We start from the raw sequence: 17046 nt of genomic DNA on the forward strand, positions 1-17046 counted from the left end.
GGTCTTACACTTTATTAGAGGCCCAAAAGAAAATGATTTACTGTTTATGAAAAAAAGAGTTGAAAATGATTTGAAATGATACAAGGTTTTGTTGTTGGAAAACCTTAATCGTCTGTTTAATCGGAGATTGAAAACAGTTTTGAAATTTGACAAAAGTCAACTTAATTATGATAAAGGCAAAGCCTATACCTAATTAAGACCTAAATGGTTAGGGTTTTACATCAAAAATATTCACAAAATGGTTAGGTTTAAAAATCAAAAGGAAAATGTATATTAAAAGTATTTAAAAATAATTAAAAACACACCATTTTAAACCTAATAAAAACACATAAAATAAATAATATTTTTGTGATTTTTTTGATTATTCACAAAATAGATATATTAAATGACAAGTGTGTGAAAAATGAAGTTAAAATGAATTAATTTGATAGGTTAAATGAATGGTTGAAATTGTGAAGAAAATAAGTGAGAAAAGTGATAAAAAAATTAGTTTTGGTCCTAGCAAGGCTCGAACCTACGCCCTTATGATCACTTCACAAAACCTGGCCAACTGAGCTACGCGCCCAACTTGTAATATATACACACAGAATTCGTTATATTTTAAAAAGACCCAGGAGATTCAAATTTCGCGCGTCACCATCTTCATCTTCAACCTTGAGCTCAGAAAAATATGAATTTCTAACTCTCTCGTTTCTCAACCAAACCCAAAGATGTAAACATGGATTTCACTTGTTTTTGAATGAGGAACAAGATTATGGGCGCATAATTTATTTATTCTAAGTGTACTAAAGAATTTTAGTATAAACACGAAGAACACACAAACCCTAATTTTAAAATTAAATGATGATGAAGATGAATAAATGAATGATGATAGAGGGTTTTTAACCCTCTGATGATGCTGAACAAATTGATATCGAGATATATTAAAAAGGGTAATTGAATAAGAGTGTTAGAGTTTGAAAAAATACCTCTGAAAATGGAGGTCGATAGCTATGGTGGAGAACTTCTGGCTATGGATGAACGATCACAAAAGCTTCCTGGGGACTCAGTGTTGCTAACTGAATGCTTAGTGCAACTTGAATGCCTCAGAATTGCTCTACTCGACCCCTTCTATTTGAGCTCCAAGTGAAAATGGAAGGTAGTGATTCTGCCCTTACAGATGGGCTGCGACCATCTGGATAGCTTCACTACACCCTAAGGAACGTGTTTGAACGCTTGGACTTTTTTTACACCTTCTGAATTGTTGTGCAGACCTCCAACTGGTCGAGCTCCAAAATGAAAGTGGTTATAGTGTTCCTCCACTTACAGAGGTGATCCAGGTGCTTGGATCACTTCTAATGAACCTCCTTAAGATGTTAGAAGGCTTACTTTCAAAAGAAGAGCTCTGGTTTGAAGAATTCGATTCTTCTTGCCAAAGAACTTTTGAAAACCATAAGCATGAGGGAGAGAAGGAGAAAGCAAGAATTGGAGTTGCTTTGGTGTGTTTGATACAGAGGTATGCACTTGTATTTATAGGCAAAATGTTCAGTGTATTTGCAGAGAGTGAGCTTTGCTTAATGAGGTTAACTTAGTTTCTTGGTTATGAAGAAATGTGAGAAAGATCCATATGCAATGATGAGTTCTTTGATACCACTCCCTAGCCATCAATTTTGCTTGATCTTAGGGGACAAATTTGATGTAGAAATGAGCTCTAATTGGTTGGGAGAAGATTCCTTTGATGAATCACCACTTGGCCATAAATTCTCAAAATGCAATCATTACATAATCACATGTTTCAGTTTTGGAATATTCCCTTCAAATAATTGTGTAATGATGCAAACGACTCTCTCCTATCCTTGCAATGTTTCTAAAGTTTAGAGGCACCAATTAGTGTAAGCACTTGCATAAAATTGCAAATTTCAAACTTAGGCATGACCTATAATTTCACTTCAAATGCCTAACTTTGATCAATCATATCTCTTAGCTCAGGATGAATTTGGAGAAGGTTGAGCATAATTTGGAAAGCCCTTAACATGTAATTCAATTCATTAATTTGGAGTTTCTTCAAAATCATTTGGGAAATTTGTGAAAAATGGGCTTAAAGTTTGAAGAAAACTAGGGTTTTTTGTTAGTTTTATGGAGGCAGCAACTTTGAAGCTCCATATCTCTTCAATGGTTTATTTCTAGCCAAAAAATCATATGTGACAAAGTTAAAAGTGAAAAGTGATCTTGTACAGTTAATCCCTAAAATCATATATTAATCCCTAAAATTCTTGTTTTGATCCAAAACCCTAAAAGTCAAAAGTGATCTTGTACAGTTGACTTTTTCCAGATGAAGTGAAATTTTGGACTTTGGTAATGAATCAAGTCTTTATCCTCAAATGAGTGATATGAATGGATTATATTGAGGTAATAGAAGCTCTTGAGTCATGTTTTGAGTTGTGGACCCATGTCCTGATTAAAAGTCAACTGTCCAGGTGAATTAGGTCTAAAACCCTAATTGTCGACCAGATGAAATTGATGACTGTAGACCTTGAATTGAAGTACAATGCTTAGTGGATGTTGTTATATGGATCATTTGAAGATGATTGAATCCTTTGAGTGATGCCCTGGGGATATTTAGGGTTTCCCAAATGTGGTCCCTGATCTTAGTCCTTGATGGGCCCAAAACCTTAGTCTGGTGATTTGAGCAAACCTGAGCCCTGATGACTGATGTCTAATCAACATAGGTGGATAAATGAATCATTTGAGTCCCATGATTTTATTAGAGGTTATTCTCATATTGATTGATCTTTTGCCTGAACTCCTTTGTCCTTGAGCACCCTCGATTGGGTATCAGACAAACAAGTGACTGCTTTGAGTACCTGTCTTGAGTTTGATGAGATGTTTGGAGGTAAGACATCTCGGGGGGTCAAAATTAGGGTATGACACTTATGATTCTGATGAATCAGATAAAGAATCTTATATTGGTGATCTCACTATAAGTGAACTGTCTACTAGTTTCTTTGAGAACAGTCTAATGAATGAGAAACTGTGTGCAAAAGTAAGGGAATACAGAAGCATCAATAGATTTATGCTAGATGAAAGAGTAAGCCTTGTTATGGACATTATAGATCGGGAAAGAAAACTAGAAAAGTTAAATGTGAGCAATGATTCTAAAGTACAGTCTAAAATCAATGTCACAGAGAATGTTGCAACAACATTTAAAGACAATGTGGCAGAAAAGGGTATGTTGGGTATTTGCTACCAAAACTTATTATAGCAATTAACCAACGTGAGGGAATACTACTTGGGCTTTGTCAAAATCCGTGTTTTGAAATTTCCCTCACTCTGTGTGCATATAAAGCTCCCTCGATCCCCTAATATTCTAAAAACGACAAACCTTCCTAGTAGTACTGCTCACTACTCTCTGAGATTGATTTATTTCTTTTACTCTGACAAGTGTGAAACAAGTTCTGGCTCTCTAAGGTTCAGAATGTCTCAGCAATCGAATGATGAATCTCCCATTACAGACTCAGCAACACCTGAAGAGTCCTCTAACCCTAATAGGGTTCTTAAGGTTGTCTCTTTAAGGACGATTAGCAGTGACGAAGTAAAGGCCACAAAGCCTAAAACGACTCATGCAAAACAACCCAAGGAGGGCATTCACAACAAGGGTAACAAATCCTCAGCATATGCTACCATGGATAAACTTACTAAAGAAGGATCCAAGTATGTCGATAGTGCAATTACCAGGATTGTTAATCGTATTCTGAAGGAAAATCATCAAGTGCCTAGAATATATATTCCTCTTCAAACTATAATGGCTGATCCACTCAATAACACCAGTAAGGCTGACACTGTTCACATAGTTGATAGTGACCTAGAAAACAACAAGGATGAACAAGGGATTACTAAGAATACCAATGTCACCAAGGATGTCAATGACATTGACAATAATGAGCACCCTAAGGCCAATACTGAAACTAATACTAATGTGGTAGACTTAGATGAGTACTCTGAAGACGAATTACTTACTTCATTGAATCCTAGTGTAGCCAACAGGCTAATGACAAGAAGAAAAGGCAAAGCTGTTATTCAAGGATCATCAAAAGGGAGCACTCAAGTGAACAACCCTATCAAAGACACTGTCAGAAGGAAGAGTATTTCTCCAGGACCTGTCAAGAGCAAAGTTGTTACCAAAAGCAAAGGGGTTGGTCCCTCAAAATCTTGGAGCAGGGTCATTCCAAAGAAAAGAAAAGAGCGGGAGATTGTTGAACCTGAATCTGATGTTGAAGCAAATGTCCCTGACATTCCATCAAGAAAGAAGCCTACAACTAGTAAGCTTGCTTCTAACATCCCTGAAGTCCCCATTGATAATGTGTCTTTCCAGTATGCCTCTAGTGTCAGCAGATGGAAATATGTTCTCCAAAAGAGGTTGGTTGTTGAAAGGGAATTGGCTCCAAATGCACTTGAAAACAAGGAGGTCTTAGAGCTAATTCAAGAAGCTAGACTGCTAAAAACTGTATGCAATCTTCCCAAATGTTATGAGAAGCTGGTCAAAGAATTTGTGGTAAACCTGTCTGAAGATTATGGCAACAGCAAAAGTGCAGACTACATGAAGGTGTTTGTAAGAGGTAAGTGAGTATCATTCTCTCCTTCTGTGATTAATCAATTCTAGGGAAGAACAGATGAAGCTCAAACCAAGCTGGAAGTAACAGACAACCAAGTCTGTCAAGTGATCACAACCAAGCAGGTAAAAAGCTGGCCCATGAAAGAGAAGCTAACTGCAAGTAAGCTGAGCATCAAGTATGCAATGCTTCACAAAATAGGAGCAGCTAATTGGGTTCCAACAAACCACAAGTCCACTATCTCAACTGTGCTTGGTAGATTTCTGTATGATGTAGGAACAAAGGCAAAGTTTGATTATGGAGCATATATTTTTGACCAAACCATGAAGCATGCTGGAAGCTTCAGTATTAAGGGATCAATTGCCTTTCCATTTCTCTTGAGTGGTATAATTCTGGATCAATATCCAAACATTCTCAACGAACATGATCTGGTGTGCAAAAGAGAAAGTCCCTTGGCTATCCATTACAAACTATTTAAGGGAAAGCATGTTCCAGACATTGTCATGACATCAGCTGAAACCTCCAAATCAGGAGCATCAATCAGTAAAGCAGAAGTAATAGCAATCCTAAAAGAGACTTGCAAAGATTTGGAAGCTATAAAAATGTCTCTTGAACAAATGATACGAACTGTGGAGCGGGATGAGAATGAGGAGTTTGCAGATACAGAAGAGATGGAAGAAAAAGATGATCAAGAAATGGAGGAAGAAAGTGCTAGTCCTGCTGATGACTCTGAGAAAGAAAGTTCTTCAGACACCTCAGCTGGTTCTAACTCTGAGTAGTAATTGCAACTAGAGTCTAGTGTGTTTGTTGTTTTTGTTTGTTTGATTTGTTCTGTTGCATTTCGTACCGTCTGTTTTATTTTTATTTCGGTTTGTTTTATTTTTGGACTTATTTAAACTCGTTGAGCGAGGAGAAGACACTTTCTTTGGCTTTGGCAACATTTGTGGCCAAACTGAGGGAGAAGTATTATGTGTGTCACCCCTGCACAGCAAGACTGGTGGTTGTGTGTGATCAACAATTCTAATTTCTTATCTTTGTGTTGATCTGTTTGTGCTTGTGCTACTCTTATGCACTGTCTGTTATTTGTCTGAGCACTGTGTGCATACTGCTTATGTATGCTGATTGTTTGTATTAGCTTATGTTTGTTTTGACTATCCGTTGCAAGTGTTTCTCTGGTATGATGTGACAAGATGTTTTAGCCAAAAATTTGCCAAAGGGGGAGATTGATGGTGCTTTGCATGTTGGCTGCTTTATTGGTAAAACATATCAGGTTGTTTGTGTTTATGCAGATTGCATATATGTGTGGAGCTAATATAGGTTTTGTAAGGAATATCATGATCGATGTCATGACATCCATGTGTGACAGCAGGAGCTGTTATTGTTTATGAATTGTGTTTCCTGATTTATCCTTTTTATCAGTTTAGGAAACTTTTTTATTGAGTGCTGCATATTTCGTCTAGAAGATCCTATTGACAGTACATTATGTAACAGACAGTTGGCGTGTGAATTAGGTTAACTTTGTTAACCCTAATGTGTTTCTAAAAAAGCCCAAGGCCCAAGACTGCTTATAAAAAGACCTGCAATCCTAATTTGGAACGCAGACAGAAGATTTTGTATTGTGAAGAAGTGTTGTTTTGTAACTGTCTCTTGTGATCCACGCTATTATCTTTGATGATTCCGTTGGAATTAGTATGTGTTTTACTTATGTCACTCTAAGCTTTTAAACACGAGTGTGTGTCTCTTGATTGAAGCTTTTAAGCAGATCAAGGTGTGTTTTTGAATAGTGTCTTCTATCTGTAATTGTTTATTGTGTATGTGTATCACTGCTGTGATTGAGGGGGAGTGGAATGGAGATATTCCATTGTTACGACCGGCTTTAAAATTTTAAGCTATTAACCTAAAATACAGAGTCGCCACCTATGTTTTTATTCTATCCTAAGATAAGGGTAAACATGGGATAAAAACCTAAATAAGAGTTTCTAGGTAAGTTGAGAAATTAGGGTCGAGGGAAGGTGTTAGGCACCCTTGACCCTTCCTTAAGGTTTTCTAAATGTCTCTAAGGTTTGTAAGAGTATTATGGTAAGGTTTATGATGAAAATTTTGTGGTTGAAAATAAACAGTAGGGTAAAGAATAAAATCTCAAACCTACTTAGTTTTGGGGGACGGGGACTCGTTTCGGTTGTCCGAATGCCTACGTACCTCCTTAATGGAGGATCAGAGTCAACGTAGTTCGTAGATTTGTTGGTGTTTTTTATGGGATTATATGATTTATTGATTATTTGAATCGTTGTGGTGTTTTGAAGTGTACGCAGTTCGTAGTTTACGTAGATTCGTAGTTAAAAGAAACAAATTTACAATTTGTATATAATCCCTTATTTTTGTATTTAATATATTTAGATAACTGTTTAAGAATTTTAATTGGTTTCGAATAGTTGTATTTTGAATTTTAATTATGTTGAAATGTTTTAATTGAATTAAAAAAGTTAGGTGTTTTTAGATTAAATTTGAATCGTCGAAGGAGGTCAAGTCTCCATCAGAATTAAGTCGCTCTAGGCGAAGTAATTAATTCGATTAAGTCTTGATAAATAATTTTTTATCTTTATCAGAATTAATTCGCTCAAGGTGAAGAAATTTGACTTTGTTCATTTATCGCTTTGAGCGATTGCGTTTGATTATTGCTCTAGGCATAAACCAAATTTCGCATGAATTTTAATCGGTCCGAATTGAACAATGAATTGGTAAGTTTGATTATTTTGATTATATGCAAGAGTGATGAATTATTTCTTGAATTGAAAGAATAACTTATTTTTGTGTTTTTATGTTTAACCCCTAAATCTTGAAGCTAAGAAAAAAAAAAGGCTAAAACTAATAACATTTGGGCTTAACTTTGTTACAATCCAAAATACATGAAAGGCCCTTATTTAAAAATAAAATTCACTTAAAATTTAAACATATAATAAAATTAATAATAATAAATAAACAAACAAAAAAAAATCATAAACTTGAGATTTACATCTCTTTTCACGGTTCAACAACAAACTCTCCACAAAAAAAGGACCAAATCCAACAAGCATTGTAATTTAAATAAATTAAAAAAACAATAAATAATAGAAAAAGAAAATAAATTCTAATAGTTAAAACACACATATTTCCAAACACATCAATATCACTCACGTTTCACTTTTATTTTTATATCAATTTTCTTCAAATTCCAACTGGTAATGAAACTTTGGGATAAAAGGACTCACCGATGCAATACGGCGAAGTGCTTCCTCGCGGTGGCTGTGTCGACGAGCATGAACCAGACGCAATTTCAGCGAGTGGTGCGGACTGAGGCTTCGCAGGGTTCGTGGTTGTATGCGTCGGAATACGATTAGCGGATGGATCTGCGGCGGACCTGGATCTGAGAAGAGCGGTGCAGGATGATCGGGAATCGGATGTATGGAGAGGTGGCTCGAAGGCTGCGCGATGCGGTAGTCAGAGGTTGCTTCGTCGGGGGTGGGTGGCTATAGCGATGCGGTTCCGAAGAGGCTATCGGCGTTTGGGCATGTGAAATCGAAAACCTTTTAATCTCATTCTTTTCTTCTGGTTTGTTTTGTTTACTGTGTCATTTGCAGCTATGGTGAGAACTCTAATATGTGTTGTTGTGTTCAAGGTGGGAGATGGATATCAATGGAGTTTTATGGATTGTTTAGGTTGTTAGTGAAGGTTTTATGAATGGATAAAAGGATTTTTTTATGGGAATATTGATGAACATGATAAAGGGGTGGATTTTGGCTTTAGCTCCGCACTCTGATTTTTCGGCCTCCTCTAATGTATCAATCTTCTTCTGTTTATATAGTGTGAGAATCATGTTTAGAATTTAAGACGGATTAATTTGGTTTAAATGGTGAATTGAAATTTTGATTGAATGCGATTGATTTATTTTAAGAGTAATTTTATTATGATTTGATTCATGCAGATTCGGTGTAGTTTTTGGTTGATATTTGATGCAAATTTAATGAAGAATTTTAATGTTGGTTTTAATTTAGTTTGATTCTGCATATCTGGGAAACATTTTTGGAACCGAATGAAAACCGCATCTTTTTCTTTGACAGCCATGATGGAAATTGGTTTGATGGTTATTATATAAATATTCTTATGTAATGAGTGAAAAGAGATACAAGAAAAAAATTGAAATAATTTTAACTAATAATAAATCACTAAAGATCTAACTAAAATAATAATGTTAATAATGACTAATATAATGATAGTATTAATAACTACTACAAACTAATTTTAATAATATCAATAATTATAATTAATCCTAAAAAATAAAAAAACTACTTATTAAAAGGGAGATGAGATTAGAACTCAAGATTTATGGCAAGTGAATTCTTGAATATACTTCCTTGTCAATCGTGATATCCAGTTTATTCAACATAAAATTTCACAACAAAACATGTGAAGTGTCAAGCGAAATCTATTTATCTAGGCTATACAAATAATTTAAATTAACTGTTACATATACTTTTTTTAAAATAAGAATTACAGTTAAAATTGAATAAAACTTATAAGATCAAAGTTAAAAATAAAATAAAAAAATTTAAATGTTAGAATTAAGGCGGACAAATTTTGGGGTATGACATCCATATCTAGGTAGAACCTAGGTAGAAGGGTCATTGGGTAGTGATTAAGTGAGGAGTTGTAAACTGGGAGTTTAGCTCTGAATTGATACTGCTAATAGTGGACTTCATCCCTGACTTGGTAGCCCCCAGAGTAGGTTGTTTGAACCGAACTGGGTAAACAATTATGTGTGTTCTTTACTGTTTTATGTTGTTTACTATTATTGTCTGTGCTGCGTAATTGTGGATGTCATAACATCCAGTTTGACATCGAGCGTGTGTTACTAGAATTTTCAGCATCTATCATAGAAAGGCAACTGTTTCTTCAAACTATGTCAATAAAGACCAACAATACATTCTGTATTGTATTGGTAAACAAGAGAAGGTGGATCTTCCCTACATCATTTTCAACCACATGTGGAATCATGTGATAGACTCTAGGGAGCAAGCCAGAATGAAGTCTACAAAGTACAAAAGGAACATCATTCATTTTGGAAGGATAATCACAGATCTTCTAGTTCAGACTGGATTGGTTGGTGATCTGGAAAAGGCTGGTATTATTAAAGATCCTTTTGCAATGTGTGGAAGTACCATGAATGCCCACACTTTGAAAAAGATGAATCTGATTGAGACAATTGCTGCTACTCCCAGCATGGATCATGAAATCTTGACAAGAAAGGCTCCTGCTCGGGCTGATTTTGAATTGTTTTTCAAAAATGAGCATCCAAACATTGTTGTCAGCTATCTGAATCTCTGTAAAGAAGAAGGCTCTGCGTATGATCCTGTGTGGATAAGCAACAAAAAGCTTTTCACTACAACTGATCTTGTACCAGAAACAAAGGAAGAAGAAAAGAAGGAAGAAAAGAAGGAGAAAAAGAGGAAGACTGTTGGTGATGGACCTTCCAAGCCTCAGAAGAAGCAAAAATCTTCAGGTATTACTATTTCTGAGCCTGTTTTTATTCCTGTTTTAATTTCTAAACCTGCATCAACAGAAGCTCCACCAGAAAAATCACCAGAAAATCCCCAGAAAATCCTCCTCCAACCACCAAACCTTCTAACCCTCCATCTTCTGCCTCCACCAAGTCTAAAGGCAAACAGGCTATTCTTGATCTAACGCCTCTAAACACCATTCTTCCAGAAAAATCTACACCTTCTGAAACTCAACCCCCTCCTTCTGTATCTCAACTGCAATCCACTCCTCAAACTTCTGACCCCCAACGTGCTGTTGACATTCCAGTTTTCTTCAACCTCCCCTCTCCAGAATGATCCTTCTCTGATTCATTCATTCGTCTTATGAACACTTTTAAATCACCAAACACTACCTCTGACCCTATTGTCGTAGTCTTAGACTCTGACAATGAAGCTGAATCCTCCCTTCTGCCATCCTCTTCAAACACTTCCTTTGTGCTTGACAGAGAACCTCAACCTTATGCTTTCTTCAACCCAGAAAAACCAATTTCCATCCTCAACCCAAAATCTCCACTCACTCCTCTCAAAACCAACCCTCCAAAACCTTCTGTTGATATACGTTTTGAATCATTAAAATTAAAGGTCAGAACAGGGTTAGACGTTCTGAAGGTTGCTCATGATTCCAAGCTGGATCATGCGTCTGCTGAAAAGCTCTGGAGAGTTTTTGCTGAAGATGTGCAAGCAGAGTTTTTGGACCTCCAGAAGGATTGCCTAGCTGCTCCTGGTCCTGTTGGACTTGCTTTGGAGTACACTGCTGGTGTCTACTCTCATCCCATTTCAGACTGGAAGATTCTGGAAGAGAAGCCCTTTGTGGATGAAATGGAAGTAGAAATTCCTTTGCCTCTGGTCGTCTCGAAGCCTTATCTGTATTCAGTGCTAACTAGAGACTTTAAGGCTCTGTTTGAATGGTTCAGAGAGAACCCTCTATAAGAGAATCCTGACATGGTGTATCCTCAGATTGAGTATCCTCCAGAAGTAGAGATTCCTGCTGCAAAAGAGCAACAAGCTGAACAGCGTCATGCTGAAGAGATTCAAGCTCAAGAGATTCCTGTTGAAGAGGAACCAGTTGCTGATAATCAGATGATTCAAGCTTCTGATATTCCTACCTCTTCTGCTGGTCCTTCTACTTCTGCTCTATTTGAGACTCTGAAGGAACTCCAACAGAATCAAGCTTCCTTGGCTAGTCGTCTGGACAAGCAAGATGGCACCAATGAGGAATTCAGAACCTGGATGCAGAGACAAGAAGATACCTCCAAGAAGCAAGCTGAAGACACTGCTGAGATTAAGAACCTTCTGGCAGCTTTATCCTCTAAGCTTAACCAGTCGTAGTTTATGTCTTGTGTCTTAGTTAGTTTTCTTTGTTTTTTGCATCTGCTTTGTTTGCATCTTCCTTGTACACTCTTCTGATTAATCAATGAAATCTATTTCTCTCTTGTTTTTTATTGTGTCTTTCATCTGAATCTTTTATACTTTTTGATGTTATGACAAAAAGGGGAAGAAGCGTGTTAATTGAATTGATTTATAATATCAGTTGTTGGGCTTAAGTCTCAACATTCCTAACTATTATATTGCAAGTTTTCTGTTTCTGATAGTTTTGCAGGAATGTGATACTCTGAACAAGCTCAATATGGGAGAAGCAAAAAAGGGAGAAGCGAATATATGAGGAGAAGCATCTCTGAAGAAAATCTCTCAAAGAGTTGAAGCAATCAAGCTTAATGTTCTGTTACATAAAGTTTGAAGATCTTTCAAGCTCTGATACAAGCTATACTTTAAAGTGCTCTGATACAGACCTTGCTCTGATTGCTCTGATACAAGAAGTTTCAAGATCAGAAAGAAGTTATGATCTCATACAAGAAAGTTTATGCTCTGATTCAAGAAGCTATGAAGCTCTAATATAAGCAATCCTTCTTGATGTTCAAAAAAACCAAAGTGATTTCAAAGAGAAATTCAAAGCTCTAAAGCTGTCCAATGGAAGCTCTGAAGTGAAGCTCTGAATTATCTGAAGTTCAAAGTTCTAAGTGAAAGTCTCAACTGAAATGGAAAAATACTCAGGGAAGTCTTTTATTTATAAAATCTTCTAGTATTAATTTCAGGGGGAGATTGTTAATCTCAGGGGGAGACATATTCACACACTCTAACTAATATGCTTAATGCTATATCTGTGTATTGTCTTTTTCATCTGATATTCTGGATACAAATTCATATCAATTCTGTATGTTTTTGTCATCATCAAAAAGGGGGAGATTATTAGAACAAGAAATGTTCTGATCAATATTCTTAGTTTTGATGATAACATTATGTATGAATTTCGTATAAAAGAATGTGGTACTCTAATTATTCACGTTTTCCATTTCAGGAAAAGTATAAAAGAGTATGCACAAATCAGCGTTCAGAAGCACTGACCAAGAAGTTCTGGATGGCTTCATCAGAACATGGTCTGGTAAGACATCAGAAGATGGTCCTGCAGAATCAGAACTTGAACTGGAAAGCATCAGAAGATGGCAGTCAGAAGGAAAGCTCTGAAGCTCTGATGGTATCACGCTTAAAGCACTTCAAGTCTGAAGACAGAAGTTGCATTATGCACCAAAGCTAAAGACTCTGATATTCAAACGTTCTATTCTACATATTCCGAGTCCAGAAGAAAGTACAAGTACAAAAGGCTATAACGTTAAATCTTTGTCTGACAAAAGGAACGTTAGAAGCTACAAAAGGCAAAGTCAGTAAAAGCAGTGAAAGCATGGCTCTAGGTAGTTGACAAAAGTGTGAAACATTAAATGCAACATTGTACTATTCACGCAAAGCATTAAATGCTCCCAACAGTCATTTCCTCTCACCGCCTATAAATAGAAGTTCTGATTCAGAAGCAGCAAGAGAACTCTTGCGCAAAAATACCAAAACACTGTCAAACTGAAATCTAAGAAAAGCAAAGAAGAACTTCATCTTCAACCTCACAACTTTGTAATATTTTAGTGAGTGTTAAGAACTAGAACTTAAGAGAAATATCACTTGGTGATTACAACTTTTTTAGAAGCAAATTAAACTCTTGTAATATTTATTTTACATTGATTGTAAAATGATTTCCTAGAGTGATCAAGTTGTTATCAGGATACGCTAGAAGACTTAGAGTGTTTCTAAGTGGAGAACCATTGTAATCAGTTTGATTAGTGGATTAAATCCTCAGTTGAGGTAAATCACCTTGTCAGGGGTGGACAGGAGTAGAAAGTTAACAACGAACCAGGATAAAAATAATTGTGTTATTTATTTTTATCTACCATTTTTGAGAAGTTACACTTATTCAATACCCCCTTTCTAAGTGTTTTTCACTCCTTCAGTTGGCATTAGAGCGCCGGTTCTAGGTGCAAGCACTTAACCGTGTTAGATAATAGATTCAGGGAGAAAAACACAAAATGGTCAAAACAACTACTTCTACTTCTCCTCCTGATCAAAACAATAGTAACAATGGAAGCAGTAGCTTCAATGGTTACAATAGACCACCTGTCTTTGATGGTGAGAACTTTGAGTATTGGAAGGATAGACTTGAAAGTTACTTCCTTTGTCAAGATGGTGACTTATGGGATTTGGTGTTGGATGCTTACACACATCCTATAAATGCAGGTAGGTGGGATGTTCTATGAGGTAAAAGGCCCAATACCCAAACCAAAGTTGACACATAGGATACCTAGGATAGAGTGGATAGTCATGACGCCAAGGAGATGTCAGGTATTGTCTAGTGCAATCATGAGACCCATGCCTAGTCGAAGTTTGAATGGGGTATCTTCATTGGCATGTAGATGCAACAATGATGGTATTTCAGGAGACTCTTAACGCTGGTTGCCTTTTGACCTACCCTGACCTAGATTCACCTGTGAGTAGGGAGGGAATCATATTCTTTGCATGTGCAGGTACATGTTATGTTGGTGACTATTGGTTCTCCTTGTATTCAAAAAGGTGTCGTACGTTTGATCCTATTACATCTGACCTACAAAGGCTTTACATCAGTTACTCAGAGGATTGTACAGTGGTTACTAAGATTATATGGACCTTGATCCCATGCTTTTGCATTGCATAACATCATTGATTCATCCACTTCATTTGTGGGGGATTCTAATGTCTATTTCCAAAAAAAAGGAAACGAGAAAAAAAAGGAGAAAGAAAAGATATTTTATACAAAACAAAGTTTTGATTTCAAAAAAGAGAGAGAAAAGAAAAGAGAAACAAAAGTGTGTGAAAATACTTTAGGATTCTCCATAAATGAGACATGCATTCAAACTATCATGCATTTCATAGTTCTCTCTGAACCTTATGGGTGCCCTTTCTACTCAGATTCTGACTTCAACAATAAAATTGGCTTCTCACCGCTATGTGCTTGAAAGTTAACAATGGAACAACTCCGTGGGGTTTTGACTGAGATAAAAACAGAAATGGAGACTCGCATGAATCAGTGTATGGAGGTTATTCAACTTTTTCCCTTAAAAAAAGAAAAGTTATGAATCAGAAGGGCTGAAATACTATTGAGATTCCTATTATTGTTAAGGAGGATTCACATCATGAGAACAATTGGGAATTTGAAGCCTTCAAGTTCTTGATTATAGAATCTGACAAAACGTTCCTCCTCCTAAAGGATAGGTTGAAAGCCATAGAAGGTCGTGACTCTGTTGTTTTAGACGTTGTTGGTTTGTGCCTAGTGCCTAATGTCAAGAACTGTAAGGGTTACTTATTTTCTCTCTGAATAGTTTGGACATGCAAGTCAAAGTGGTAATCATCTCTTGTACATATGTGGAAGTTGCTTGGGGCTCCCGACTGAGGGATAAGAAAAACATTGTCTATCTTGAGCATTGCACCATTTGCATTGCTCGAATCCCTAAAGCATTACAAATTCTTCTGCAACTCCATCAGACTATTTTTCTATGTGGTAATCAAGAGTGTTCTGCAAAGACGTTTCTCATTCTCAAGGTTCCGCTTCATATCCTAGGTTGCCTCCTCCCGGAAATTCCTTCTCAGAAGCCTTTGCTTGTCAACAAAGAGAGAAATAATATGGGAAACGAACCAATGTAATTTCAGTGCTTTGTGCTCAATTATATCCCTGATTGTTGGTATTCCAGTTGGTGTTTTGGGTCTTCCTCACCACAGATAGTTCTCCTGATTTCGATGATAATGCAACATTCCTCCAGTCATGATGGTGATTACCGTTCTAACATCTATGCTTGGGGCTCCCGACCGAGGGATAAGCAAGATGTTGCACCCCAATTTTTGACCACTGAGAACCCACCATAGCCCAAATACTAGGATCATCATTGTTATCATAATCATCATGCATTTATCATTTGCTAACCCAAAATACCAAAAAATTGTTGTTTGTTGCTTGTGTCCTAAGACAGGAGGCTAATCAAGAAGAAATTGAGGAAATTAGGGTTTTGAGGCCCACAAAGAAATTCAACATTCTTCCATGATTCAAGGGGTTCTCCAATCAATATCAAGGCCCAAAGATGGTTCAATACAAGATCAATCACCTTCAAGTTCATCAGAAGTTCCAATTAGGGGTTTTGACCTAATTTCACTAGAGGGTTGACTTTTAATCAGAAGATGGTTCCAAGACTCAAAATATGATTCAAGGGCATCCAAATAAACATTATAGTCCATTCATATCATTCATTTGAAGAGGAGAGCTTGATTCATTTGAAAATCACAAGACAACCATTCATTTGGAAAAAGTCAACTATGCAAATCAACCTTTGACTTTTGAGGAAAATAGTCAACCATGGACTTTTAAAGATCCAAATCATCATCATATAGATATTGAAGACATTTGATCAAAGAAAATTCAAAGAATTCATCAAGAATCAAAAAGTCAACAAAAAGTCAAACTAGGGTTTTTAAGTGTATTTTGACCTAGTTCATGGATCTCAAAATTTCACCTACACAACCCAAAAAACTCCCAACATGAAAGTTGTAGATATAGGCAAAACAAACAACTTATCAAAATGGAACTTTTTTTGAAAAGTGATTATTTTGAGAGATATGGAATTAAGAAGATAATTTTCAAAGACTTAGAAACATTTTCAAGTGTTTTTACTTGGATTTTATCTTAACTTTATGGCCATTTTTCTCAATGATCCAAAAGGAGTTTGAGAAAACATTCAACTACTCATTTGAAGTATGTATCAAGGGATTTCCAAAGAGCTAAGTAGCATGAAAATCCATGGCTCCATTCATGAGATATGATTTTGTCAATATGGCACCATGAACATTTGAAATGAAGAAATTTTATGAAGAAAGTGAAGAACCAAGTCCAAAATCCTTGCAAATCTGAAGGAATCTCTCAAGTACAACCATTTTAACTTGTTCAAGTGGCCAAACTCAGATGATTTCACTTGCTTTTGAGCTATGGACCAAGTGTTCTAAGCTTTGTTCAAAATTCATGCCATTTATGGACTAAAGTTATGACTTCCACTCTAGTAAAGCATTGCTTTTTCACAAGTCAACTTGTCTTGAGCCTCTAACTTGTTCCCTCTGCAAAAAAATCAAATTGAAACCAACAAGCAAGCCTCTAAGATCATATCAAAGTCCTTGCAAGCATGCTTAAAGTTTGTACTCACCATGGGAACCATAAATTTCTCATTTCTTCACAAAGAAGCAACATGGTACAAGATCACATGTGAGCTTCAAACTTCTGAGTTTTTCCCTCCCACAAACCCTAAATCTTGCCTATAAATAGAGGGCATTGCTCATTGCATCCCTTACACCGGAATTCTCCAAGTCATACCTCACTTAAAATTCTCCATTTTCTAATCTTTGCATTTTTATATTGATTCTGAGTTCTAAGGGTTTTGGGTGTCAAACAAGAGTTTGAACAACTTCTAAACATCAATTAGAAGCTGTCCATA

The 17046-nt window shown here is 36.3% G+C and overlaps 1 protein-coding gene across 1 annotated transcript; it reads left to right on the plus strand.

Annotated features, from left to right (window-relative positions):
* The first annotated feature begins 3454 nt into the window (after nucleotides 1-3454).
* On the plus strand, nucleotides 3455-4603 carry LOC131662246 (uncharacterized). Its single transcript, XM_058931973.1, has one exon. The coding sequence runs from the start codon at nucleotides 3455-3457 to the stop codon at nucleotides 4601-4603; it is 1149 nt and encodes a 382-aa protein (XP_058787956.1).
* The last annotated feature ends 12443 nt before the right edge of the window (nucleotides 4604-17046 follow it).

This window comes from Vicia villosa, linkage group LG1 (genome assembly GCF_029867415.1).
Source record: "Vicia villosa cultivar HV-30 ecotype Madison, WI linkage group LG1, Vvil1.0, whole genome shotgun sequence".
Classification (NCBI taxonomy): Eukaryota; Viridiplantae; Streptophyta; class Magnoliopsida; order Fabales; family Fabaceae; genus Vicia; species Vicia villosa.